At 42.2% G+C, this 27,142-nt stretch overlaps 1 protein-coding gene across 2 annotated transcripts in view; it reads right to left on the bottom strand.

Annotated features, from left to right (window-relative positions):
• The window catches only part of LOC146867033 (VPS10 domain-containing receptor SorCS1-like), a 3,068,338-nt gene that overhangs the window by 351,798 nt on the left and 2,689,398 nt on the right, over nt 1-27,142 (bottom strand). For both annotated transcript variants that reach the window (XM_085603449.1, XM_085603451.1), the window contains exon 20: nt 1,505-1,528. In XM_085603449.1, the coding sequence (XP_085459575.1) occupies nt 1,505-1,528 (24 nt within the window). The remainder of the gene's footprint in view (nt 1-1,504; nt 1,529-27,142) is intronic.

Raw genomic sequence — 27,142 nt, 5'->3', positions numbered from 1 at the left:
GCAGCCAAAGAACCGTCCGCCATCAAATGTGGCAGGTGGTAAAGCAGTCACCGATGGTGGTGGGACCGCCACCGATGGAGTGATGGTGGTGGTCCCACTGCCATCATAACGAGGCCCTAAGTTTGCAACACGTCATGTTTAAATTTCGCAATCTCTAGCACTGGTGCACTCTGAGGAGCAACTGTGCACTCTACAAAACACCCTCATTCATTCATTCATTCATTCGTTAATTCCTGCTAAATTACTTAACTACTACAGAACATACACGAAAGCATCAATGTACAAGTATCTCACACATGTTTCTCACACACGTATTCTCTTAAATTGGTTTCTACTGAATAGCACAACACAAAATCTGAGATATCTGGTCACTGGGGCATCGGAGTAAATATTGACTTACTTTGGCTAAAGCTTCTTTTAATTGTTATGAGCTTTAAAATTTTAGGTAAAATCAAAAATTTTCACCTTAAATCATTGTGATAAAATTCCATTTCTCTAAAATGGAAATGGCAGGTAAAATACCATTGTCTTCACAAAGCTACAATCGGCTGATGCATCAAATATAGGAAGCAAAAGACACACAATTGATGGACAGAATGCTGACGTGGGTCCTGTGCTCACCATGCCACTGGATTAAAGCTAGCCTGGCTGATTAGGGGTGATACCCCAAAACCTGTCCGCGGATGCTTGTTTCCGGTCCATGGAGGACTTGCCCTGGCAGTTCGGGCTGGACTGTTCCCATGGGGAGCAGGTTCAAGACTGATTTGCATATGGCTGGATTTAATCTGGCTTGGGGAGCAAAAGAAAAATGGAATTAGGCCCAGATCTCTGTACTGGGGTGAATGTATGACATTGTTCTGCATTCTGTCCATCAATTGTACTTTTTGCATCATATAAAGGGGCACACTTGGTATGCCAACTTAAAAGAAGGCAAAGTGAATAAGCAAGGCGGACAATGAATAGTGTGCTTAGAAACACATTCAAGCTTACTTCACTCACTGCCAGTTGCCTTGAGTGAAATGTAATGTGTTGCTAGGCACAAAACATGTTAGCATTACAGCTCTGTTTACATTTAGTCCACGATCGCTATCTACACAATCAATAAACGATTAATAATGCTATTCAGTTAACTTTTCCCTTCATGAATGAAGGGGAAAAAATAACTTAGAATTATCTCCAAGGGAATCCGTGGCACAGCATGCCTCACCAGTATAGAAAACGAGAACTCAGATAATAAATTAAGGGACAGGGACACCTTGAGACATTGTCTGTCAGTTGGCATCTTTTTTCACAGTCGATTCAAACCATTTCTACGTGGAAAATGTGCTCTTTAGAAGACCTTGCCACACATAGCATGCCACAAAATCATCAGAGTATACCATAAAGGTATTCTTAAGGAGACGATAAATCTTTTGAGCACCTCTGAAGTCTACCTTGACAGAACCCCATATATCCATTGAGTCTGACGAGCCACGGAATATAGGGAGCATAACTAAAACCTTACCTGCAGCAGTGACTTCTGGTAAAGCTGCAAAAAAATCAAAATATTGTTCAGAATGTAGCGATTATGTAATAGCTAAATTATGAGTTGACATTTAGTTTTTAGTAAATCAAGTGAGGCAGAAGCAGAATTCGTTCATAATCATAAAGCTGTGGCATATGGGTAAATACCACAGATGTCTAACTGGAAGACAAGTGTCTGTAGTTGAACTACTGCCTCAGTAAACTGTGAAGGCTTTGTCAGATTATCTAATAGGAGGAAATGTACTGGAAGTTCCAGTGCCTTTGTTAGTAGAATCTAGACTTCTCCCGCAGGTGAAGGATCTATGGTTTATCTACAAATAGGATACTTCCAGATGCAATCTTTCCCAACCCTGGCCCTTCTACCCTTCCCATTCTTATTACACTCCCTGGCCATGCCACCCTCCCAGCCCCTGCCACGCTCTCTTCCCTTCCCCGCCATCTTCCAACTCCCTATTACTTTCAGTCAATATCACCATCTCAAGCTCTGTTGTGCTCCTAGCCCTCATCAATCTCTCCATCTGTGTCACGCTGCCAGACCCAATCACACTCTCAGGCCTTGGAACACACCTACCAGGACAGCACAGTGTCTAAAATGCTCAGATCAGCAGGTACTTTGGAAATATGCTAATTGAAAATATTTTTATGAATATAATGGTTTAATTTACAGATGGATCAGTGCATTTATTTTAATATCATATGGAAAATTAATGAACAATCACATGTAATGGCAAGGTAACTTCTCTATTTTTATTAACATAGGGTCTCTTTCACAGTACATAGCTTTGAAGAAGCAACATGGGAATTGTGTTTCATTGTTAAAATTGTGTGTGTGTTAGTCAAAATCTGCAGAAAATGTAATGGAAATGCTTTTTTATAACATTCAAAATTGTTTTGGAGGGTCAATCCCCAACACCTCTTAGAGTTAGCCAGAATTTATCATTGCCTCTCTCACTGTTCACAATGCAACGATGTCTCCATCCATGTGTGCTTATTTAATCTTGTGTGTAAGAAAGGGTGTGCATCGGACCCCCAACACATGATAATATTTTCTAACAGAGATTGATTGCATTTTGTGCCAGATGCTAGCTATTCTAGAACTATTTCTGGCTTGATGAGGAACACCTCTGACATTATGGTGGCAATTCTTAGGTTGTTGCTGGTATCAATGACAAAAGAATGCATACTCTTACAATAATGCTGCCTCTGGCATTGTGAGACTGCATCCAACTTGGACTCCATGGCATAGTTCTTTATCTTCTTGTGAACATCCATGAGACTTTGGTGCAACCACATATATAATGTGTACCATATCACAGTGGTGGTTTTTGCTTTCATATTGTTTATAACCATGATGTGTCTCAGTGGTGTCCACCCCGACATTATTCTAATATTGTAGGGATAATTCTTGATATAACTTGATAATCGATTATATGATAATGCCCACTCCCAAAATGTTGGCTGTGGAAATACTTAGCAAGTAATAGGAATTCCTTTCATGTGATGTTATAGATAAGCATTTGCTAGAAAGTGTCTCTTTTTGTGTGGTCACACCCATTCTTTGCTGGCTAGCATTACTGGCTTTAAACGCTTCACAGTGGGGAACTGCTGTCCAGTCCTCAGTGTAAGTGCTTTGACCCCTAAACATGGTAAATTGGCGGATGCCCAATTGGCATATATAACTTTCAAGTAAAACCATAGCATATGGGCTAATAAATACTCCAACAGCATGGTGGGTTAGATGTCACCTGTAGACTGAAGCATACATTGTGCCTTTCACTAAGCTTGCAATAAAAATATGGTATCAGGGCTACACATGTATCCTGAATACTGCAGCTTTAAACTTGCAGCATGATCTGTCAAAATAATCCTTTTTGACAGGCTGGAACCCTACTTATATATATTAAAGATATAACTCATATGCAGGTCACAGAGTCTTCAAGGTATGGTGGCCTAGTATTTAAAAGTTGAACATTTAAGAATTTAACGTTGGAATGCGCATACATTGACTAGCCTCCAAAAGCTATTTTATTTGTAGAGGGCGGTAGATGTTTCTATGAGAAAAACTAAAGTACAATTAAAATACTAATTTTGGTAACTTCAGTACGGAATAAGCTACACAGACTCCATTCACACACTGTTTTTGTTATTTATTAAAACTCCAATTTAGTGGTACATTTGGAAGTTTGATTCATTTACAGTAAAAGTAGCTTTTTAAAAGATAGTCTCACCCATTAGAAGCTGCAGTGAGCTAATTAGCATCTTGCCTACTGCTGCACGTCCTGTCTGTGCTTTCTCTTTGAAGAGGTGTGAATACTGCTTCCAGAGTAGACACAATGGTTTGGACTTTTTTTAGCAGGAAGAACTAGGTGTGAGGTATGTGACTCATCCTCACTCAGAAAGGGCATAAGGGGAGGGTTCATGAAGGAATGTAATTAACTTCGAAGAGACACATGGGGAAGAGGGGTCTTTTGATCCGGGGCACTATGTGGCCATTCTGGCTCATACCACAAGGTGTCAAGGAGGGGACTGCTCACTCCCCTAGTCAGAGCCCTGGGGTGCCACCAGACTCCTCTATGTGTAGAAAAGTTCTTCCATGTTTGATTACACTAGTATGCTGAACTGTGCGATAGCTTTGCATAAGCCAAGCAAGATGTGGTGCAAAAGAGGGAAGGGTTGCCTCTGGGAACTGTGTAACCATTGGTTAGGGAGTGTCCAGGAATCATTCCGACTCACTGGCTAGAGAATTGTACAGAAATGGAACCACACACCACACTCTTCAGAACGCAACTGTGGAAAATTAGAAGAGGAAGAAACCTGCTGTCGGTGCCCTATGAGGAGACTCAAAGAGCTGGACCTGTTCCCACTTGCACCCAAGAGTGCAATGTGGACTCAAACAGACAGTTGGCTGGCCTCCTGTATGGCTACAGCACATTAGAAGCTGCAAAAGGCCTTTTCCTGGAGTGATAACTTAAAACTGAACCTTGCTGATGGCTTCTGCTGAAGTGAGTCATGGTCCATAAGAGCTATCTGTAAGGAATAAGTCCGCAGTTTCTCCTTTACTGCAAAATAGTACCCAATTGTAGCATTTGCGTCTCTTGGGTAGTGAAGCAGAGCAGTACAAGGCCTACTCAGTGTAGGTGGTGTGGATAGTAACTGGCTGGCACGCCATAACACTCAAGCACTTTAGTACACACAAACTACTAAATATTATGCATTCATTTACAAATATGAAGAAATATACAGTCGGAAATACCTTTGGTGATAGCTACAGAATAATTGGCACCTCGGCAAACCATATTTTAAAAATGTTACTGAGTTTTATATAGGTTAAACTTGACCTGAAGGTATCGGGTATCAGAGCGCTTTACATAGCATCAGTTGCGTTACATGAGGACACATTCATTTTTGTTAGGCATGGGGAGATTAAGTGATTTGCCCAGAATCACAGGATGCTCAGCGTCGTTGCGGAGACTCAAACCCAGTTCCCCAGATTCAAGGTAGACCCTCCTAGCTGTTACGCCATCTCCTCTCCCCAAATCTCACTACTCGCTACACATAGCCACAGCCACAACATTATAAAGTGAAATTATAAAAAGTAATGCATACAAGAACAGTATATGTTACACTTATGGTGACCCCCCTAGACAAAGCGAGTATGCCTATTTAATAAACCATTGCAGATTCAACAACACGTGAACATGAGTTCTATTTTTACACTGCTGCCATAGCAACTATAGGACAAACCATCAGGGGTCCCTGTACTGCAGAGACCATGTGCAAAAGTAAAATCCCATGGAGGGCGTCAAAGCATTTTAAAATGTCTCTTGGGGGAATTCATCCATCCCTTTGGAGGCTTAGGACAACTTTAGCAATTTTTTCTGAGGGTGGCTGCTGCAATTCCTGTAACTCCCACAATGTGTCCCCAACTGTTTGTGGTACCCCTGCTCTCTATGGGGCACCACATAAGCCAAGAAGAAAAATTATCGAGCATCTCATAAGATTCTGGAGTGCTAGTGTAGCCTGAGTCCATGCATAACAAATGCGCGGCCAACTCTGTGCCTCAAGCTTTACAACCTCGCTCATCAAGGTTCATTTTTTAAAACAAAGTGCAGATGTCCATTCAAGCACACAGTACTGCAATTGTTGAGGGTTGCACGGTGAGTTCCAAGACCACAGTGGCTCCTGTAGCCTTTCCGTGCCAGCACACAGCTTCTACAAAGCCAGCACGGGAGCCAGCTTTGTCCTGTCCCACTCACATGGAGAGCGGGCAGGGAACAGCTGATGGGTGTGTTTGTCCCCCTTCAGACATGGGCACGGGGGGCAGGAGAAGCATCCCTCAAGCTCATTGGTCTCCTGTCTCTCTTGAAGCCTACTTGATATGGACTTCAGTACAGCAGAGATGGAGTTCCCCGGGACAATTCTAATTGTGTCTGGCCCTGGGGAATGGGATCCATTAGCCCAAGATTTGCTTGGAGGGCACCAGGCATGTCCCTTAAAAAAATAATGATAAAGGCTGTGCCGACCCTCTTATTCTTACCATCCACCCCCCCCCCCCCCCCCAGAGCAGTTGGAGAAATCCCAGTAGAGAGCTATGCACAGGGCTCGCCTGGTCCTGCTAGGGGGCCAAGCTTCAAATGCTATTTTCTACTGCCACATTTTAACTACCTATGCCTTTCTTGAGTCATTTTGCTCTTGCTGGAGAGCTCTAGCCATCAGAAATAGTTTCTACAGGCATCTTGGACTCCAACCTTTGCCATAAACAATTACATTGTTTCAAAGTGCTCCTGTTGCTGAACCTGTTCTTCGTCCAGACTCCTGGTACCTGCCTTCATCCGGAGGATTCTTCAAGAGCCCCTTTGTAACCCATCAACAGAGTACCCTCTCTGCCGTACTATGCAAGTCCCATGGCTTTGCGTATCTTGGAGGGCACCTGTTTGTCAGCAGCTGAGTAAGTGGGCCCACTCTTCATGGGGGGTCACTCAGCTGCAGAACTGCTCCAGCGGAACCTTCCAAGTTCTCTCTAAGCAGGTCCATCCCTCCGCTGTCTGTCAGAGGGCATAATGGTAGGCCAGAGCCATGTGCCCTTCAGAAACCCTCCCACTCATTTGGTGCCAGTTGGAGCCTTTCAGTCCATTCTTCCAGCTGGACAATCCTTCGCCATCCTGGCCCTTATGTACAAATGCACTTCTCCATAGGCAAGGAACAGGTAACACCTTCTGATGCACCAGGACCACAGTTCCCCATTTTGAGTTGCATCTCACTGACCACATCATTAAAAGATCCCTTAGCATATCTGCTTCCAAATATCCATGTGAGACATAGGAGTGCCTAATATACACATGCTTCATAAACATTACACAGGTGTAGAGACAATGATTTCACATGCACAGTTCACCTTTGTGAATTTCAAGAACCTACTGAATTTCATGTAAATATTTTTTCACAACATACGTCATGCTTAATACACAGAACACTATGAATTGGGTTCTTTGTGTATTCCTCTTGCTCCTAAACAATTCAATGTTTGGTGTGTCCATGAAGGTGTTAAATGGTGATTGAAGGGTGACTATCGAATGGACTGAAGAGTGCACGTATTGCGGCATGTATAACAGTAAATACATTTAGTCAATATGAATACATATTCCCTACTCAGACATAACATTAAGTACTTTTTTCTTTTTAATTCCAGCGAAAAGAAACCTGTGCTTCACACAGTTTAAATCATAAATGAGTCAAATCCCTTCAGATATTGTTTATTGTAAGGGCCTATCACATTTTGATCAGCCCACTTTATACCAGGATGTAGTGAATTTGGCCTTTTTAATGTCCATTTGATTTGCACACTAAACTTAAGTGATGCATAGGCAGAGGACACTCCATATAAACGGGGATGTGGCATAGTGGTTCTTTCAGGGCCGGACTGAGAACCAACATAAACACTGGCAAAAATGTTCAAACCAGTCCTGCTTTTCTTCTGCTTCTTCCTCCTCCTCTACTTCTTCTGCTTCTTCCTCTTCGTATGCTTCTTCCTCTTCTTCCACTTCTATTACTTCTTCTTCTTCATTTTGTTCCTCTTCTTATGCTTCTTCCTCTTCTTCTTCTTCTTCCTCCTCTTCTGCTTCTTCCTCCTCTTCTGCTTCTTCCTCCTCTTCTTCTTCTGCTTCGCTCTCTCTCTCTCTCGCCCTCTCTCTCTCTGCCCCACCCTGTGCCTGCTGTAATAATACCTGTGGAGGCTCATCTTGAAAAAGTGACAAAGGTCACAGCAGTGGGCCCCTGCCTTTTAAATCGACCTCCAAAGGCACCAGCCAATTGGGGAAATGCCTGGTAAAAAACACTGACCTGGAGACTTTCTTCAAATTATCAGGGCACTTTGCTGCCTCCAACCCTGCCGGGACACCTGGAATGCCATGTTCTAGAAGTCAGACTCTGTCCTTACTCAGACGGTCCCAGGGAACTGGCCTCATGATGTGACCACAGGCACTCACAAAAGAAGCAGTGGCTGCAGACCCCTGACCTATGAATAGCTGGCATCTGTTCTTATGCCCTGTAGCAGTGGAGAAACCCTGTGCGTGAAGAGGCAGCGGCCACCAGCATTTAACCCTGCAGTGTTTCTAGAGTCAGTGTGAAATAATGTTAAGAAACAAAATTGAACATGACTCAGTAGGCACATCCAGTCTGTGGTAGAACAGGTCTGTGAACAGCTTCAACAAACACTCAAAGTGTGCATTTAATTTATAAAAAAAAAAAAAAACAATGATCACAACGCCAATATCATGTTCTCCCTGCTGTTGGGAACTATTGTTTGTTTACCCAGAAAGGAATAACAGACCTGGACATGGAAAATATGTGTCTGGAGGAATGCTTGAATAGTGCAGACGCTTATTGGTGGAAAGGGTGAGGCCCTCTGATGCATGCACCTCCAACAGTGATTGGCTATTAAACGTGACTCCAACAGTGGTCAGTCTGCTGTTTCACTACTGCTAAACAAGGTAGAAAGACTACAAGTGATAGACGGCAGGACAATCACAAATTGATGGTGGATCTCCCATGCCGTAAACCTCTTTCTACAAGTATAAAAGGCACATTTAAAAAAGAAACATTACAGCATAAATACTGCTGTTAGACTGCGGGCAAATTCTCAGATGTTTGTCAACAATTTTACATCTATATAATAAGCTCAATCTCACTCAAACTCTGTGAGCATATGAGAAAGTATAATAGCGTCTCACTTTCTTTCAAATGTTCACTACCTCACCCACTTTTAACAAATGAAATACAGACTCACTCCAAGACTGAAAATTGATGTTGACTAAAGTCAGAACTAGGAAAAACTGCTACACACAACACTGGGTCTTACAGCAGCTATGACATGTTGTGTCATGTTTTCACCTATCCCACAAAGAAGGTGTCGACACACTCTGAACAGGTGCATATCATTTCATTATGCATTAAACTATACTGGTGTGACTGCTTGGCCTGGGTCCTGTTAGACTTTCTGGCTTGTAAGCAAAATGTCTTCTGAACTAGCCTCTTGTCTGAGGCAAGATGGCGGCCGAATGCTCGGCCGAGTGAGCTGACCAACTAATCCCTCTAGTTGAGACCTACTCTGATGGCGATTTGAGCACTGCACTGACCTGAGGGGGAAAACGATTTGTGTGATCCTCTATACCGCTTGGAGGCTTCGGTACTCAGCCAGGCGATCTTGATGCTGTGGAGACTCTGGGGAGCGCGGAGCACGGTGTGGAGGACTCCGCTTCCCTGCTGGCTGGTATCTCGAGCTCTCAGCTGCTCTGCGGCTGTCTGGTTTGTGTCTCTCAGCTGGGAGGAGGGGACCGTAAGGATGCCGCCAAAGACAGGCAGCAAGGGGGCGAGAGGACGTGGAGCGGCATTGGGCTTCGAAGACACAGTGAAATCAGTTACCGTTACTGCGAGCAACTCAGCTGGAGGCGACCCCGGGGTTACAATCCCCCGCAATGGAGCAGAGAAGAGCAACAAAGGCGATCAGCAGAAAAATTTAAAAAACTGAGCCATAAAACGCGGTAAGCAGACAGTACCGGCGTTGTTCAAGGCTCAGATGGTGAAAAGTAAAACGACAGGCAACACAGTAAATGCTGCTAATCTTGTGGCTGGTAATGTGGGAAGATCGCCCTCAGGGAAATCCAAGACTGTGGGCTCTGAAGTACAAGGGGAGAAGGGGCTGAAAGAACCCCGGAACCATGTCAATAGTACTAATGGAGGTGAAGTAGCAATGGTGATCATACCCCCTGGGGTTGGAGAACTGGTTCCAGGTGACCCCAGTATTGAAGCCTTGAAACCTAGGGCGGACCCTGTCCAGACAGTATCAATGGCAAAAACGGTTGATCCTAATGATAAGCCAAACCTAGTAGCGAGTGAAGGAAGCGATACTAGTAGCTTGCACTGGGAAGAAGAGGCAGATAATTCTTTGTCTAATCCTGGTACTATCAAAAAAGCTTCTATCTTCCCTTCGTCTGCTAGCAGGGCTGATGGGGCCACCGGAAGCATGGTGTGGGACTACTCCTTCTCGCCAAATCTAGGAGTAAATCAAGACACAGAGAAAGAGGGAGAGAATCCGGCAGAGACTGGTAGCACGACGCAATGTACAGAAGAAATAACACTAGCTACGATTTACTAAGTAATTATGGCCCATCGCGAGGAGACCAGGGCGGAGACTGCTCGGAAACAAGGGGCCTGTAGAAAGCTGCAAAACTCAATCCGAAGAATTGCTAAGACCTGCACGGACTCTGCTGTTAGAATTGGGGAGGCAGAAACCAGGATATCCCAATTGGAGGATGAACTAGACACACAGAAAAAAAAGACTGAGGTAATGCAAATGCTAAGGGAGGATACCTTAACGAAATTGACGGATTTAGAACATTGCGCAAGACGGAACAACCTGCGAATACTGGGCATTCCCCAAGGGGAAAGAAGGGTCTGATATCCGTCAATTTGTCATAGACATATTTGAAGAGGCCTTCTCGGACTTACCACAATGGGACTGGAAGACGCAAATTCAAAGGGCACATCGCTTCCCTTTTCACCAAAGGAGAGCAGCAGGACAAACTGACAATCGCCCACGAGCTATCATGATCTCTCTAAATAATTTCTTAGCCAGGGAATCCTTATGCGACCTTGCTAGACCTGATCGCAAAAGAACCGGGAAGGGTTGTGAGTTCTTTGTTCGCCCTGACTTTTGCCAGAAGACGGTGGAGAAGCGCTGGCTTCTTCGACAGTTAATATCTGAATTCCAGGCAAAAGGGGGTCAGGCATTTCTCATGAATCCAGCCAAATTGAAGGTGGTCTTTCGGGGTCGTACACAGTACTTCCAGTCAGAATTTCAGGCTAAGGAATTCTTACTGTCATTGAATATGTCTTAAAATTCTGCTATTGCAATCGAATGTAAGCTCAGTCGCAGAATATATAGGGGAAGTTTAATTGTTAGGACCTCAAGAGGATCTAAAACCTTTTTTCCTTCTATTTTTTCTCCTCTTGGACTATCTTCATTGTGTCTTCATTATTTTTTTCTTTTTTTTTTCTTTCTTCCTCCTCCCTTATACATAATCTTATTTTTGGGTGCTCAAACTGCTCATGCAATTCGAATAAGTAAGGATTACAGTTTAGGCTATGGTCTCACTGTCAGGAGGGATTAGTTGGGATAGCTCAGCATCACCAGGGACAGTAGGTCCCCATGCCTTGTATGATGGGGGATGTTGGGGTGGAAGGGGGTAAGGAGGGTTCTTACTGGGGAGGGTTTCAGGGGGGGCAGAAGGGGCGAGGAAGGTCGAGGGAGGGAGGCACTCAAGAATGTGTTCAATTGTGTAGTTATGACCAGTACAGCAATTGCCACAAGATCAAATCTCTTACTACTAAGCTCTTCGTTTTTTATGGGAAAGATTATGGCAAAGTCTCAGTGTTCTTCTGGCTGCTAGAAGCAACCCCTTGGTATGGCAGGAAGTATTAGAAATATTAGAATTGGCTCTTTAAACTGTTGTGGCCTCAATGATCGGAAAAAGAGAGGGCTATTGGCAAAACTTATCAGGTTTATGAGGTTCGATGTATTATGCTTACAGGAGACCCATATTTGTTGGAACAATCGAGTGTGGTTAAAGGACTTGGGACTCGATCTCCTTGCATGCACTCGGCAAGCCACTAACACTCGTGGAACAGCTATAATGGCAAGGCATCGGCTCTTAACTTGTAATCGAGTTAAGGAAGACAATTTAGGGAGATTATTGTGGCAGGCATTAGGGGGACTCTGTACACTATCTGCTCCTTCTATGGCTCCAACGTAGACGACCCCACAAGTCTAGACTATTTAAACACTGTGCTTCATGGTCTCCACTGATAGTGCTCGGTGGGGATTTCAATATTCACTTGAACGCCTGCTTTAATTTTCAAAGTAATGACCCTTATTTCGGACGGAAGGTTAACATTTTCAAGGCTCTACAAGGGTTATGTCAGGAGCATGGATTAATTGATATTTGGCATAGTCAGCGCCAAAGGGAATCTGGATATATGTTTTTTTCGGCTCCCCATAAAAAATTTGTACTCTTACACTATTTTTTTGTTTCTAATACAATAGCAGGAAGGGTCACTTGTGAGCTTTTTCCTAGACTGATCTCTGATCAAAACCCCTTAGTGATCCAACTCCCGTTTGAAAACTCTGTACAGGCAACGACAACGTGGACTTTTGACAGGAAGCTACTACTTGAAGCAGAATACTGCCTACATATCTCAAAATCGATTGTTTAATTTTTTGAGAGGGACAGGGGGACGCCTCTGAGTTGATAGTTTGGGACACCTTTAAGGAGGCAGTGAGGGGCGAGACCTTGAGCTTTTCTCTGCATCAACAGAGGAAAACAAGAGAGAAGGTTAATGGCTGGATAGATCAGCTTAGGGAAGCTGAAGAAGAGTTTATACAGGTAATTGGGGATTTACAGAAGAGCGAGAAATGTCATAAAAAGATAGCAATAGCTAAAACTAAAATGCATCAGCACTTTGGGGATGATCTAGCCATAAAATTCAAGCAATATAAGGCTGATATATATGAATTTGGAGAGAACACCGGCAGATTACTAGTTAAACGAATTCAGCAAAGAGCAGTTTTGAATAGAATATGTTGTATAAAAAATTCAGGGGGACAGATTCAGGATCTTCCGGATAAAGTTCTGGAGGTCTTTCATGAATTTTATCAGGGTCTTTATACCACAGATAAAGAGGGCTTAGCAGATGCAGGTGAGGACTTTTTGTCTGACTATGATGCGGCTCAGATTACTCTTGAACAGAGTGAGACACTCTCAGCCCCGATTTCAGGGGAAGAAATTGAGGCGGCCATAATATCACTGCTGCAGGTAAGGCTGCGGGCCCCGACGCATTGCCCCTGGAATTTTACCGCCCTTTTAGACAAGTCCTGCTTGGGTAACTTGAGCTGTTGTTCTTAAAAGCTCAGAGTGGCTATACTCCTGATTCCTGCCACTACACCACTATTGTAGTTTTAAAAAAAAAAAGGATAAGCCGGAACTCAGCCCCTCTTCATATCACCCCATTTCCTTAAACTGTGCAGACAGTAAGATATACTCTAAAATAATAGCACTGAGGCTGGAAAGGGTTATTACCCCTCTTGTCTCCATACGGCAACACGGTTTTATCCCTGGGCGTGATACATCGGACCATGTCAGGCGGGCAATAGCGTTGTTCAATTGGGCTCAGGCCTTGAAGATGCCCCTGGGGATGATCCTGTTGGATGCAGAGAAAGCATTCAACAAGGTCTCCTGTTTTTTTGGGGGGTGAATGCTGAGGATCAAAGGATTCCCGTTGGAATTTGTTACAGCTGTACAGGCTCTATATGTTTCACCTGAAGCACGCATTTGGATTTCTGGGCGGGAATCTAACATATTATCTATCAGCAGAGGAACTCGCCAGGGGTGCCCCTGCTCACCGCTATTGTTTGCCCTGTATATTGATCGGTTGCTCAGCAAGTTTGATGCTGATCAACAGATCGAAGCTGTCATGATAAATGGGTCCTCATTTAAAACACTAGCATACGCGGACGATGTAGCTATATTTACGAAAAATATAAGATCTGCCTTACCTGCTGTTTATGATATAGCGAAATAATTCGGTTTTATATCAGGCTATAAACTGAATGCAGATACAACTCAGGTCATTCATTCTGATACTGCCAGACCGCAGGGGATCCCAATAGTACCAATGGCAACTTATTTGGGTATAAAGATCACGAATGTGGTTGAGCAAATCCCTGATCTGAATATGTTACCTATAATAAAAAGCTCCGATCAGGCACAGTCAAGGTTAGATCACCTTCATCTATCACTGCATGGGCACTGTAATGTTATAAAGATGGCTATCTTCCCCAAATTCCTCTTGAATTCCCAGGTTCTTGTATGGCGAAAGCTGAAGGAATCTGTATCAGATTCCTGTGGCGTTATCATAAAGCCAGAAGGGCAGCGAAATGGTTAATCCTTCCAAAATCAAGGGGAGGCTGGAGATTTCCGTTTCTCCGGTTGTATCAATGGGCAGCATTGCTACATCATATGGGGACAATACTGGCCGGAAGTAAGGTAGTAGTCCCTGAACCAATCAAACCTACAATATATGAGCTTTTATTAGGTAAGGAAGCGCAAAATTGTATGGTCCGAATTATTGAACCGAGCTATTACAAGAAAACAAAATTCAAGATAATTCAATCAGCATTCTCAATATGGAAGAAAGTGAGGCGACAGGTAGAGATATCGAATTTAAATGCATATACCCCTTTGCTTTCTTATGGCCTGCTGCCGCCGATTTTTCAGGATCCAACAGCAAGGGGGTGGGGTGCCTTGGGAGTTAAGGTTTTGGGAGACTTTTTTACTGAGGGTCAAAATATTTCTTTTTCTGAACTGCAGGAAAAATACGGACTCCCCACAAGACATTTTTTTAAGTTCTTACAAATTAGAAGCTTCCTGACGAAAACTATGACACAGGGGAGGGGCAACTATGTTAAGATTCCGCTGTTGGATATTTTAGTATCTAAATCCAGACTCGGGAAAATCTATCAAACTTTACTCTCTACACTTCCTGACGACTTAACCACTCAGACTCTCAGATGGGAGAATAAGTTGGCGCAGGGTAGTACGGACATGGAAGGCTCTATTGAATTAGCTAATCAAATTCTAATAACCGGCAGCTTGAGAGCACAACACTACATGTCTATCTTTGACCTTTACTATACCCCGGGGAAAATTGCTAAATGGTCGGGCCACGGGGTAAGTCATGCAGTAGGTGTGGGTTCTTAGCAGCCGACACGATACACATGTTTTTCAGTTGCCCTAAGTTGGTCAAATATCTACGAGATATTGAGGCTTTTGTGACCCAGGTCCTTGGCAAGTCTTTGTCAATTACAGCTGATTTAGTGATTTTGGGGACTGACCAAACACAAAATACTATGGGACTGACCAGGGCAGATACTGGCAATGGCTATTTTAAGAGCCAACACTACATCTCAATGGATTAGTCCCGACCCTCCAACGTTTATCAACTGGAGAGCAAGATTAATGGCCATATATAACATGGACCTAGCTGTGTACAGACTTAAAGGTCGTAGGAAACAGGAATGGGGCAAGAAGTTGTGGGTGCCATAGACCAAATGGATTGAAGAATAAGTGTTTTCTCTCTTCCTTATTTTCCAAATGTCTGTATGTTGATTTTGTTTAGTTTTCTAAGGGCATATGTGTCGGTTTTTAATTATGTTATTCTTCTATATTAGAGGTGCTGGTCAAGGTAATGCAACAGTATCTGCTGTATAATGTGTCATAACTATTGTCATCAAGCAAAGAAAAAATAAAAACGTTTATACAAAAAAAAATAATAATGAACTAGCCACTTGTCCAATCAGTGACAAAATAAACTGCGACCTAAACAACAACAGTTTTTTTTATCCTCCAAAACTTGATCACATGTGAATGGATGCTTATCCTCGCATCTCTGAGCCAAGGAGAAAATGGAAGATACAAAAGGGAAACAACTTTTATTAGTGACAGTCCTAATCATTAGACCACAAGAAGGTTAATCTTAGACCATACCTTATGCTACCTCTAGAAGAAAGCAAGAGTAGAATGGCCCTCTCAGTAAGAAATAATAAGAAATTAAATATCATACATTAGCTCTCACAATACCAGTCATAATCCTGAGAAGCCATCTGCCAAATGAATCTGACACCCTCACTGGAATGACAATACCAGCCTCAACTCCTAGAAGCTCAGAAGAGAAATATTAGCTCTTTACATTAAACCTAGCCTTTTTTTAATATCTGGCAAACCTCTGGAACTCACTCTTGAGCAGATGGATGAATCATACACTTTCTCTCTTCCCTTCCATCAGATAACGGGTAACATGCCTGTACAGGAATTTGACTCACTTAGCCTCACTGTGGCAAGAGCCCAGGGATATTACTTTTTTCCTATCATCCTAACATGCCCAACACTGTCTCAGCTAATACAGTGAATATGCCAGATCACTGCAACAATGCTCCTCACAAAGAAGCCTCTGCCATACACTACACACTTATTACCATGATTCCAGGCCTAGAAATATGAGATCTAAGACTAAAATATCCTGTTGTAGCAGTCTTATCAGTATTACCCAGACATGAAATAGTTCCTTCATGCAACCCAAATATGAGATTATAGGCACCCTTTGAAACTACAGCTGTGTAATATCTAACTCTGTTGACATCTCATCTCTGCTAGTACACTACAATGTGCACATCCTTATGGTTACTGAAATCAGGATCTCCACCTTAAGCCCCATGCCTTAATCTTCCACAGGCAGAAAAGTAACGATTCTGCACCTTTATACAATTCACAATTCTGGAGATGAAATTACTATTAATTACACTTTCTTCTTCTCTTGTAATCATTGTAATACTTATAACTCCTCTACTTCCTAGGTCTTTATTACAGATATCTGTAACACCCCCAATAACCAGCAGACATCACATCATATATGGCCCCCCTGGAACAATAATATTTGTTGAATAACTTGTTGACTGCATGACAAATCAATGTTTTCCCTCTACTGAACACATGTTTCCCAGGAGATTTATGGTTTCCTGGGTACAGAATATCACACACATCTCCAATTTTAAATCCTTTTGGTAAGAATATGATTTATCCTCACCATGTGTATTATGCTCACCAGTAACAAAGGCTGAAAGCAACCCAACTACATTGATCTCACTAGCCCCCACTTTCAATTAATCGCATCATGTCTTCATCTCATTTACTATTTTACTGTCAACTTTGACTTCTCACAACTCAATGTCTTATCGATAGTTAAAGACATCAATGACATTGACAAAATTCAATGTGATTTTCCTATCCAGGTTATCCATTCTTCTAACCCCCGGAACCTTGAGAATAATGATCTTCTCCTTCGCAGTACAGTAAGAAACTTGTAGGTACATTAAATGATCTAGCACTGCTAACATCAGAAGTCATAATAATGGAAAAAAACAGCAGCCGCGGTCCATGCTTTGGGGAGGTGGGGCCGTGTTGGGGGGATTTCGAGGGACGATGCCGAGTGAAAATTAATTATTTATTTAATTTTCACTCTGCATCGCCCCTCGAAATCCCCACCCATGCAGCTCCACCGCTGTTACCTGCACGGACCGCGGCTGAAAAACAGGCTTGAGGTTTACCAAAGGAGTTAAGAAGAGGTGGTGGAAAAGATCTACCCTTACCACTAGATTGCCCTCACCACACATTTAGGAAATTTCGAGAGATTCTTATGCAATGAAAAATCCTCCTTCTGGAGAGAAAGTCTCCAAAAAGCAATAAAAGAATCCAAATAACTTTTCAGGATCTTATAAAGAAATCCTAGAAAAACCCTGTCTCATTTTTCATTTAAATTTAAATTACAATTACGTACCCACACATTTTGGCAGAATGGTGCAAGGCAGAGATATAGTACTGGAAGCTTCCTCCCCCTTTGAAGCTAAAGAGAACACCCTCATATGGAAAAATTATATATTCAAACCCAACTTTGTCCTTTCACTGAAACAGAAATTAAAATTGCAATTGACAATAAAAAGTCTACTCAATCCCAACTGAACCCCTACCGCCCTTCTTTGCTAGAAAGGATGCTGATTCACTGATTCCTACTTGGCTTGAGATTATTCATATTTCTCTCAATCAAGGCTATTCCTTGTATGGCCTCTAACCCTGGGTGTAGTTTGCGTAGTAGCGCTATGCATAGCTACGCGAAGTGCACTTCACACTACGCACACTACACGTAGCTACGTGAACTGTGTAGTGCGGTAGGGAAATGCTGTTCGCACTGATTGCAACGTGCCGTATGCTTGTCCGCACTGTGCAATCATTGCAAACGGCATCTTGCACAGTGCAAGCGGTCGTTTTCTGCCGCTCGAGTAGATTTGTACTCGAGCGGCAGCTTTCTCAACGCGGACTGGTAGTTTCTCATCGCGAGCGGTCGCGAGAAACCTGAGAAACCTGACCTCCCCGCGTTGAGAATCTCACTGGGAGGTTTATTTTCCACGCTCGCGATCAGCAACTTGATGTTGCTGATCGCGAACGAGAAAAAAGTCTCACCGGGATGTTGATTTTGCTCGCTCGCGGTCGCCAACTTGACGTTGAGGACTGCGAGCAAGCAAAAAATGCCAGCTACGTGTTTTTGCACTGTGCTACATGCAATCCGTGTAGTGCATAGTAGCGCAAACTACGCACGCTCTGCAAGCGTAGCGTAGTACTACGCCCAGCGTTAATGGCCTCACAAGTCGTCATGCTTGCCTCGCATAAAAAACAAATTTGTCCTTGAATGTATAGAAATGTGTAAACCGGATTTGAGTGCATGCCACTATATTGCAGTTGATATAAAAACATTGCTTCCACTACAACTCCTACCACTACATCACTATTCGTACATCCAATTCTACTTATTGTGCGATGTAGTGGTTGGATCGATATAGTGAATGCGATATTTTTGTTGTACAATATTACAAATGTAATATACTGCTGGTATGTGAGTCTACCATCTTTTACAAAAATAAGACATATGTCACCATTCAAAGAAAAAAATGTTTTTATAGAGTTTTATATAGTGCAAAGTCGACCTTAAGGTATCAGTTTTTAGAGGGCTTTACATGTGCACAAGTTTCGTTTGACGGACACAGTCATTTTTTTTTTGTTAAGCACAGGGAGGTTACGTGATTTGCCCAGAATCACTGGATGTTGAACTTCGTGCCGAGACTCAAACCCGGTTTCCCTGCTTCTAGGTCAACTGCTCTAGCCATTAGGCCACATCCTCTCCCAAAAAGCAAGAAAGACTTACCTCCGAAACCCAGTTGCTTGGGTAGACTTCAATCATGTCACACCACAGAAAGGTCAATGCAGAAATATGTTGATGACACTGCAGATTTTTGACAAAGGCTTAGCCTTTGATTGTACTTATTCATCTGCAAGATGTAATACTATTAATTAACATATCTTTTAATAATCTACGGTCTCTATTACAAGTTTGGGGCAATTTATGATTTGGCCAGAAATTGAGTTTGAAGCTAAATCAGATAATTACAAGAGATTCAGGATTACTGCACACCCATTTTGTCCCCACCCACAATATATTTGACCAGTTAAAACTTGGTGAAATCTCCAGGTATGTTAAAGCCTGAAACATAGGGAAGTATGGGGGATTTGGTTGCGGTAATCCCCATCCTGTCAAATCCTGATATTCTTCTAAATTAGCATAGTGAGCATTCATTCTTTCTCTGCTGGTTCCTCTATTATTTAACCTTTGTATTCAGCTCCCAGGTGCGATATTTTCTAAGTTTCATACTGCCCACCATCATTTTGCATATGACATACAGCTCTATCCAAGAATTTAAAGCACATAGCGCTTTAATGTCCTCTTCACCTGCCTTGCCTTGCCAACAAATACAGATGGCTGTTTCTGATTATTCTACTGCAGCAAAACAGATGAAGTATAACAAATATGAACACAACATAGGAACTAAACATATTTTCTAAGATTATGACTGCAGCTATGTCATCCATTTTTATGCAGGGCCCTGCTCTATATCTTGAACATATTGCCAAGAAAATTATAAACAAATCTAAGATTTCAATGGACGTTGTTGTAAAACATTATCCTATAGTCCTACAAAGGTCCCTGCATCAACTGCCCAAGCTCTTTTGCTGCCTCAGACTGAGTTCAGAAATGATTTACTCACTGGACTGTCTAAGGTATGTATATCTCTTATCACAACCACCCATTATTCTGTAGCTACACTGGTAATTAACACAAGGACATTTTGTTGGATTTCTCTTGACCTTACATCCCTTCAGTGGCTCTCTTTTAAAACACATTCAACACATAAAAGAGAATGCATCACCTATTAGAATTTACTCCATCACTACCCTTCATAGGTCTCACAGAAATGCGAGATCTCAGATTAAAAAAAATCACTCAAAAGTCCCTTGCTAGTAGACCATACTACATGCTACAGTAAAACAATCACTCTAAAAATGTATTTCTCTGGAAACAGAACAATATAGAAATCTGACCAAAACATAAAAACTTTCACTTTCCATTGATATAATCGGAATCTACATGAAAAAATACTTTTATACCATGACTTAATCACTACTGTCTTCCAGACCAATACTGTAATTAATATTTTATCGCATAGTGCCTTCCTGAAAACAAAATGAATGCCCACTTTACTTTCCCATTTTGTCTTGGGTATTAAATGTTATACTGATGTTGTTTTATCCTTGAACAATAAGCATCTGCCTTTCAATTACCTCTAGTCAATACTGAAAAGACCTTGGAGCACTTGCTTTTACTTTCACAGCAACACCATTATAACTCTATAATGAGAACTATAAACAGATACATTTTCTTTTGGCGGCGTTATAGCTTATGGAAATAGTTACATGGGGCCTCCGTCAATCTGTTTTCACTGCTAAGCATAACATTCCTTTTGTTATAGGTTTACTAGCATATACAAGTTCAAGCCGAAAACAGACCAAACTTTATGTGATCTACAATCAATTCAATTACAATCTTTATTCCACATAAAAGTGTTGTAGACACTTAACAAAATATCCAGTGTTTCATGTACCATAAACCCTAACAGTAGAGAGTATGGAGTCATTAGCAAACACCAAGTTCAACAACCTCGGAAATAGAAATGTACGTTACACTCAAACCAGCAAACAAACAAAGCTCACGGAATAATGATATCTCACCTTGTAATGACATTCTGTTATTTCATTCCATTTAAAATATACTACACAAATGTCCAGTGATGCAGATACTGCTATCCGATTATGATGAAAATCCTTGAATCAATGGTAATTATCAAAGTACTGAGAATTCCCCCAGGTAATGCTGCATAGAGCTCAGAATACCTCTACCATACTTGTTGACAAGATTTCAGATGCAAATAGTATAGGTGCTAAATATACAATAAATAACAAACGTACTTCTCTGTATTTGCCTAGGACAAAATTTGGTGAAGAATTGAGCATCTGAGACCTCAAGCTCCATATGATATATTATCTGATAATCACCCACGTTCGTCTCCTGCTCCCTCTAGGGTAAAACCATTTCCCTTGACACCAATTTCAAAAAACAACCCAAGGAGGAATGACTAAGGTCTCAAAATGAATTAATTTCGGCAAAGATGTACTTCTGTTCCATCTGGTTTCTTCCTAACTGCCTTCCAATGGCCACTGCAGCAGTTGATTGCCTTAATTTTAAAGAGCTTTGCCACAGAACATTGATATTATCAAGATTTCCATTGCATTAAAAATAAACCAAAACTCTGCAGGTTCACCATCCGTGTGATTTATGCGATTCTCAATGAGTCGAAAACCAAGATCTACCTCCAGATATTAATGAGGGAGGTCTATTTGGGAATCAATACATTTGTTGCAAACATTTGTACATCGCTGTTTGCGATGACCAAATAGCGAATCACTAAAATTAGCTATTTAGTAGTCGCAAACCGTAGGATACATACATCTGGTTCCTGGTCTAGATGGACTACTTGGAGAATTCTACAAGGCATTTAGCATATTTTATCCCCCCGCTTAATAGATGCCAATACCGAAGTGGTGTGGACTGGGACCTTCCCTCCATTAGGCTGTGATCATATTGTTGCCTAAACCTGGTAAAGACTCTGCGTACTGCACATCATACAGCCCACTATCGTTAATAGACCTTGATAATAAAATACTTGCAAACATACTTGCCGCACAACTCTCCTTGCTAATGGAATCTGATCTTACACATTCAGTCTGGCTTTGCTCCTCATAGATCCACTTCCATCGACTTGTGCACTGTTTTTGCAGTACTTGATCAGATCACCCCACACATTCCTGCAGCAAAGGTTTTTCTAGACGCGGAAAAGGCATTTGATTCATTAGAGAGGCCATTCCTTTCCCAGGTGTTGCGAAAGATGGGCCTCCTCAAGAACTTTATTGTGCTCATTAAATTACTGTATGCGAATCCGACTGCCCACATCCTAGTTAATGGCTTCCAAACAGACTCTATCCCAATTTCTAGAGGCATCAGACAGGGAAGCTCCTTATTACTTTTACTATTTGTGCTGGCTATGGAACTCAGGAACTCCATGCCCATGAAAGCCTGATCTTCTGTACCTGGCCCCTCCTTTTGTCTATGTACGCGGATTATATTTTGTTGTTCATTCGCAATCTTGCATCCCACATATCTGCCATCATCTGTGCGATTATACAGTTAGGTCATTATTCTGGGCTAGCCTTCAACTGGGCAAAATCTTCCACTTACGGACTGCACCTTACCAGTTCCCCTTGATTACCCCATTTGGTGGGTAAATGACACAGTCAAATATTTAGGGGTGATATTACATTGAGATATACGACTGTCAAACAAAATTATGCACTTGCATTAAAATGTCTTTAGGCACAGGTGGACCTATGGGCCAAATTGCCTATATTCATGTCAGGTAGAATCGCCATTATCAAGAGGGTGGTCCTCCCCCTTTTTTTTTACCTCTTTGTCAATATCCCCATTTCACTTCTGCGCATCTTTTTTCATATGCTGTGCAGCATTTTGACAAAGTTGTTCTGGGCTTCAAAACAACCATGCATTAGTTGGCGTACTCTTACATTGCCCTAAAGGGGGATGGTTTAGAAGTTTCGTACCTGGAGCTTTACTATCTAGTGGTGTAATGTCATTATGTAAGACACTGGTATCATCCTGATGCCAGACTCCCTAACTTGCAGCTGAAGCGGGTTCAAGGCAGTAGCATACCCCTACAGGGGCTCCTACCGGTGGGCATGCATAGGGACACATGCCCAGTGAAAACAATTGCAACAACCTGTTGGGTCTGGAAATGACTGAGCGGGTGACTGGGCCACCCTACATAATACTACCCAGCCATAACCATTTCCAACAACCCCCTATTACCTTTAACTGCATCATAAGTTTGATACCCTGGAACAACTAATTGATGAGGTAATCCCCACCTTTGCACCATTTCATGTGCCTCAGGGTGAGACATGCTGCCCAGGGTTGTAAGCCCGGCTTTCCTGACAAGCCCTTGTACTTTTCCCCCTTGACCTTCAATATTCACTGCACAGAACCCACTAAATGGGTTTCCCTCCTTTATAAACTCTGCTGCACTGTGTGTGCCAACATCCCAGATGGCTTCAGAACATCCTGGAGCAGAAAATCAGGAATGGACATCACCAGGTCCCACTGGTCATACTGCTGCAGGCAAATCAAACTAGTCTCATTGAAACAGAAGCATAAACACATCCACTTCAAATATCTGCACTGTTTATATTTCACCCCTGCCCAGAAAGCCAAAATAGACCATTTGTTGGAAACGGCCCTTTTTGCAGGGTTATCCCCAAACTTTTTGCTTCTTCCTCCTTTATTTTTTCTGACCCGTGGTTGTTGGCAATAGGACTCTGGGCACTTTACCACTGCTGATCAGTGCTAAAGTGCATATGCTCTCTGTATAAATTGCTATATTGATTGGTTATCCATGATTGGCATATTTGTTTCACCTGTTAGCCCCTAGTAAAGTGCACTGGGTGTGCCAGGGCTGGTGATTCAAATGCTACTAGTGGGCTGCAGCACTGATTGTGCCACCCACAGGAGTAGCGCTCAAATGATGTCTTAGGCCTGCTTGCAGTGCCTATGTGCACTCCAGGACTGCCATGTCGACCTGGCCAGTGCACGCACTGACCAGGCCTTATTGCCCTGAGATACAGGCCTTTTGGGGGGTAAGTTACAGACACAATAGCAGATATGACTGAGTTCCGACTAGACCTTACACACCTGGCCATCCTGCTGGGCTTTGTAAAATAAACCCCGAAAGGATTGCATAGATTCATTGTGATAGCTCTCCTAATGGCAAAGAGATGCATAGCAATGTGCTGGGGAAGTCCGAAGGTGCCATGTAAACAGAACTGGATTGGAGAGCTAGTGCATTGCAATACCCAATGTGAAATATATATGCAGTTACAGCCCACATCCTCCTGGCCTTGGGACATCTGGGGCCCCTTGACAATTTATTTGGCCCAAACCAGAGATTCAGATACCCATTCCACTATGCAGGATGACAATGAAAAGTCAGCCCCTACCTCACTCTCAAATGGCTGATACTACTAACATACCACCTTTAGCCTACACCTTTACTCTTTGCTTGCTATTCTGCCTTTCACTGTCCTGGAGAGATGGCTCTTTCAAGATTGCTAAAGTTGTGTTTGTTATGAATTTGTGTTTATGGTAACTGCCATCCAGCAACCTATTAAGATGTAACCTGAATATACTTTGGCATGCACTTGCATATGATTGTATACATAATAAATACTTATAAATAAAATTAAACATTTCAAAACTGGTTTCTCTAAGATGGGAACAAGATTGTTGTGAGTAAGGTGAAGAACGACAAAAAGCATAGACCACCATGTATGAAAGCGAAAAAACTGGTTGTGATTTTGCATTACTCAAGTGCTGACTTCTCCCTCACATTGGAGGAAAAATATGTTTTGGCAATATAGATGATAGATGTAGTTATATATAGAATAAAGTATCCCCTGCCGTACATTATAAAGATATTGAGAGTCACCTAGGAGTTCCATGACTATACAGAGGAAAGAGACTGGAGAATAAGTTCCTTCTAAGGTTATGAAACTCTGATGTAACGTGCAATGTCCCTTTCATGTATTACAGAGGGTACTTTATTCTGTATAATACATGGTCATGCCATCACCTCTCCCACAAACCACTTAAAACCTTATTGCATTGCTCTTTCAAAGAAAAGAGAGACAATGTTTCATAAACATGAAGAATCAAAAATGATTCTCTAGTGCAAAACTAAACACATCATAAAAGCTGTTAGATATTTGTTGCAAAAAGGTATTAGAATCAGTTTAATACAAGTCAGATTCTTTTTTAAAAGGCACAGTAACTCAGAATGTGCAGAAATATGCAGAAAAATGCTACCTTTTCTATAATTACATAAGAAGTGCAAAAAATAAACATGTTGCCAGAAATATCTCTTTTCGGCTTGTCACTGTACAGCTAGGAAAACCGCACAAGAAAGCTGAGGCATGTTTTGTTATATTGTTTAAGCAGCTGCTTTATGTATGCTCCATAACTTGACCTGCCTTTCGTCTCAGCTGCTGGATCTGGCAGCAGCCATTATGACTCAGAACTCAACTGTAATAATTTATTACAGTTGAGCGACTATATAATTTCTTTAAAATATGTGATTTGGTGCATCACATGTTGGCCATTATGAAGAAATAATAAGCATTTTTTATAAAGGGATTGCAGAGTCCCATGTATTATAGTGGCATAGTTACATTTCTTCGTAAACTCTCATTATTACTGCAATAACAAGTTTTTTACCTTCCGTTATGCTTTTTTTTGCAGTATCTACCTGTGGATTCCTCACCTTTTAAATATACTCATGCTCCAGCTTCCATGGAAACTTTTTTGATAGATTTCCCACGTTAAAAGGGTGCATTGGTATCTACATGGCTCCACACATTGCACCACGTGATGTCACTGGAGCCATAAAGAGACCACATCGGTGTGCTGACATCAGTTTCAATCCATTTATTTACATGACTTTGAGGCGAGCAGATGGAACTAACATCAAAATTGTATGTGCAGTTTTCTATTCTAAAAAATCAAAGTTTTAAAATATTAATCTGCATATACATTTAAAATATACATAAGCAGGCTCCTTTGGTATATACAGTCATCGACGAGGGTGGGGCGGTGAAGAATCTGCACGTGGATACTGTATCCACAAGAAAAAAGGTTACCTAAGGTAAGTAACTTATTTCTCTGATGGATCCATCCACCTGTGAATTCCTCACCTTTTGAGTAGAATCCCAAATCAGTCCCAGGAACTACACCTGAGGTAGTTGCATCTCTGTCTATAAAAGAAAATCTTGTAAAACAGAATGAGCGAAGTGACTGTCCATCCTCACTTTGGAACAGCGGCGTCCAGCACATGTAAGCTCGGTAGGCGGAGTAGGGGTGGGTCAGGGTGGGATGGGGGGGAGTCGACAGATGACAGATTAGGAATAATTAAATGAATAAATAACACCTATTCCGTCGTCTGTCTGCTTCCCCCCTGCCACGCCCTGCCCCGCCACGCTTACCTGTGCCAGCTGCTGCTGCTTTGAAATCTAAACCATAAGGCTTCGTGAAAGTGTGAAGAGAGACCCAAGTCACTGCTTTACAAGTATCTGTAACCAGAACCCTCTATCCAGAGCAAAGGAAGAAGATTTAGCCCTAGGAAAAAGAGCATTAATACCTTCAGGAGGCTCCTTGTGTGCCATGGTGTAGCAGATCTTGATACAGAGGATAATCCACCTTGACAGAGTCCACTTATGAACTGCTTTCCCCCTTTGTTTTTCTAATGTACCCCACAAAGAGTTGGTCCCACTTTTCCTTGCTTGTTGATGTATCACATCGTTGTAGTGTTGCCTGTCAAGATTTGGACTGACTGGCAGGGATGAGAGGAAGGCCTTGAGAGCCAGACATATCTCCCAGAACTCTAACAGATTAATAGGAAACAACTGTTTCTCCAGGGAATAAAGGCCTCTGATCCCCAGATCCTCCAGATAAGCTCTCCACCCTAGAGTGCAGGCATCCATTATGACTGTGGACACTGTATGAGGATGATGGAATGGTTTTCACTGAGAGAGATTTCCAGTTACATTCCACCATTGAAGATCCACTGCAGTGTCCCTGGAGATCTTGATACAGGCTGTAAGATATCCATTGTTTTGAAACCAATGCCTACGAAGGTACCACTGGAGGACCCTCAAATACTAGCATTCATGAGTGGCCAACAGTATACAATAGGCTAGCCAAAATAGCAAGCGTAAAACCTTTAGGACTGGAGTAACGGCTTAGTCCTGAAACATCGGAATCATAGCCTGAATATTGTGATCCCCCTGAGGAGGAAGTGAGTCTCAATTTATAGCTGTATCAAGTACTGCCCCTATAAACCAGTTGTGCTGAGAGGGCTCCAGGTGAGATTTTGGCTTGTTGATAGAAAAGC

The sequence above is a fragment of the Triturus cristatus genome, chromosome 1_2, assembly GCF_964204655.1.
Source record: "Triturus cristatus chromosome 1_2, aTriCri1.1, whole genome shotgun sequence".
Lineage (NCBI taxonomy): Eukaryota > Metazoa > Chordata > Amphibia > Caudata > Salamandridae > Triturus > Triturus cristatus.
Note: the sequence above shows the minus strand (reverse complement) of the source record. Positions and strands in the feature narration are given on the sequence as shown.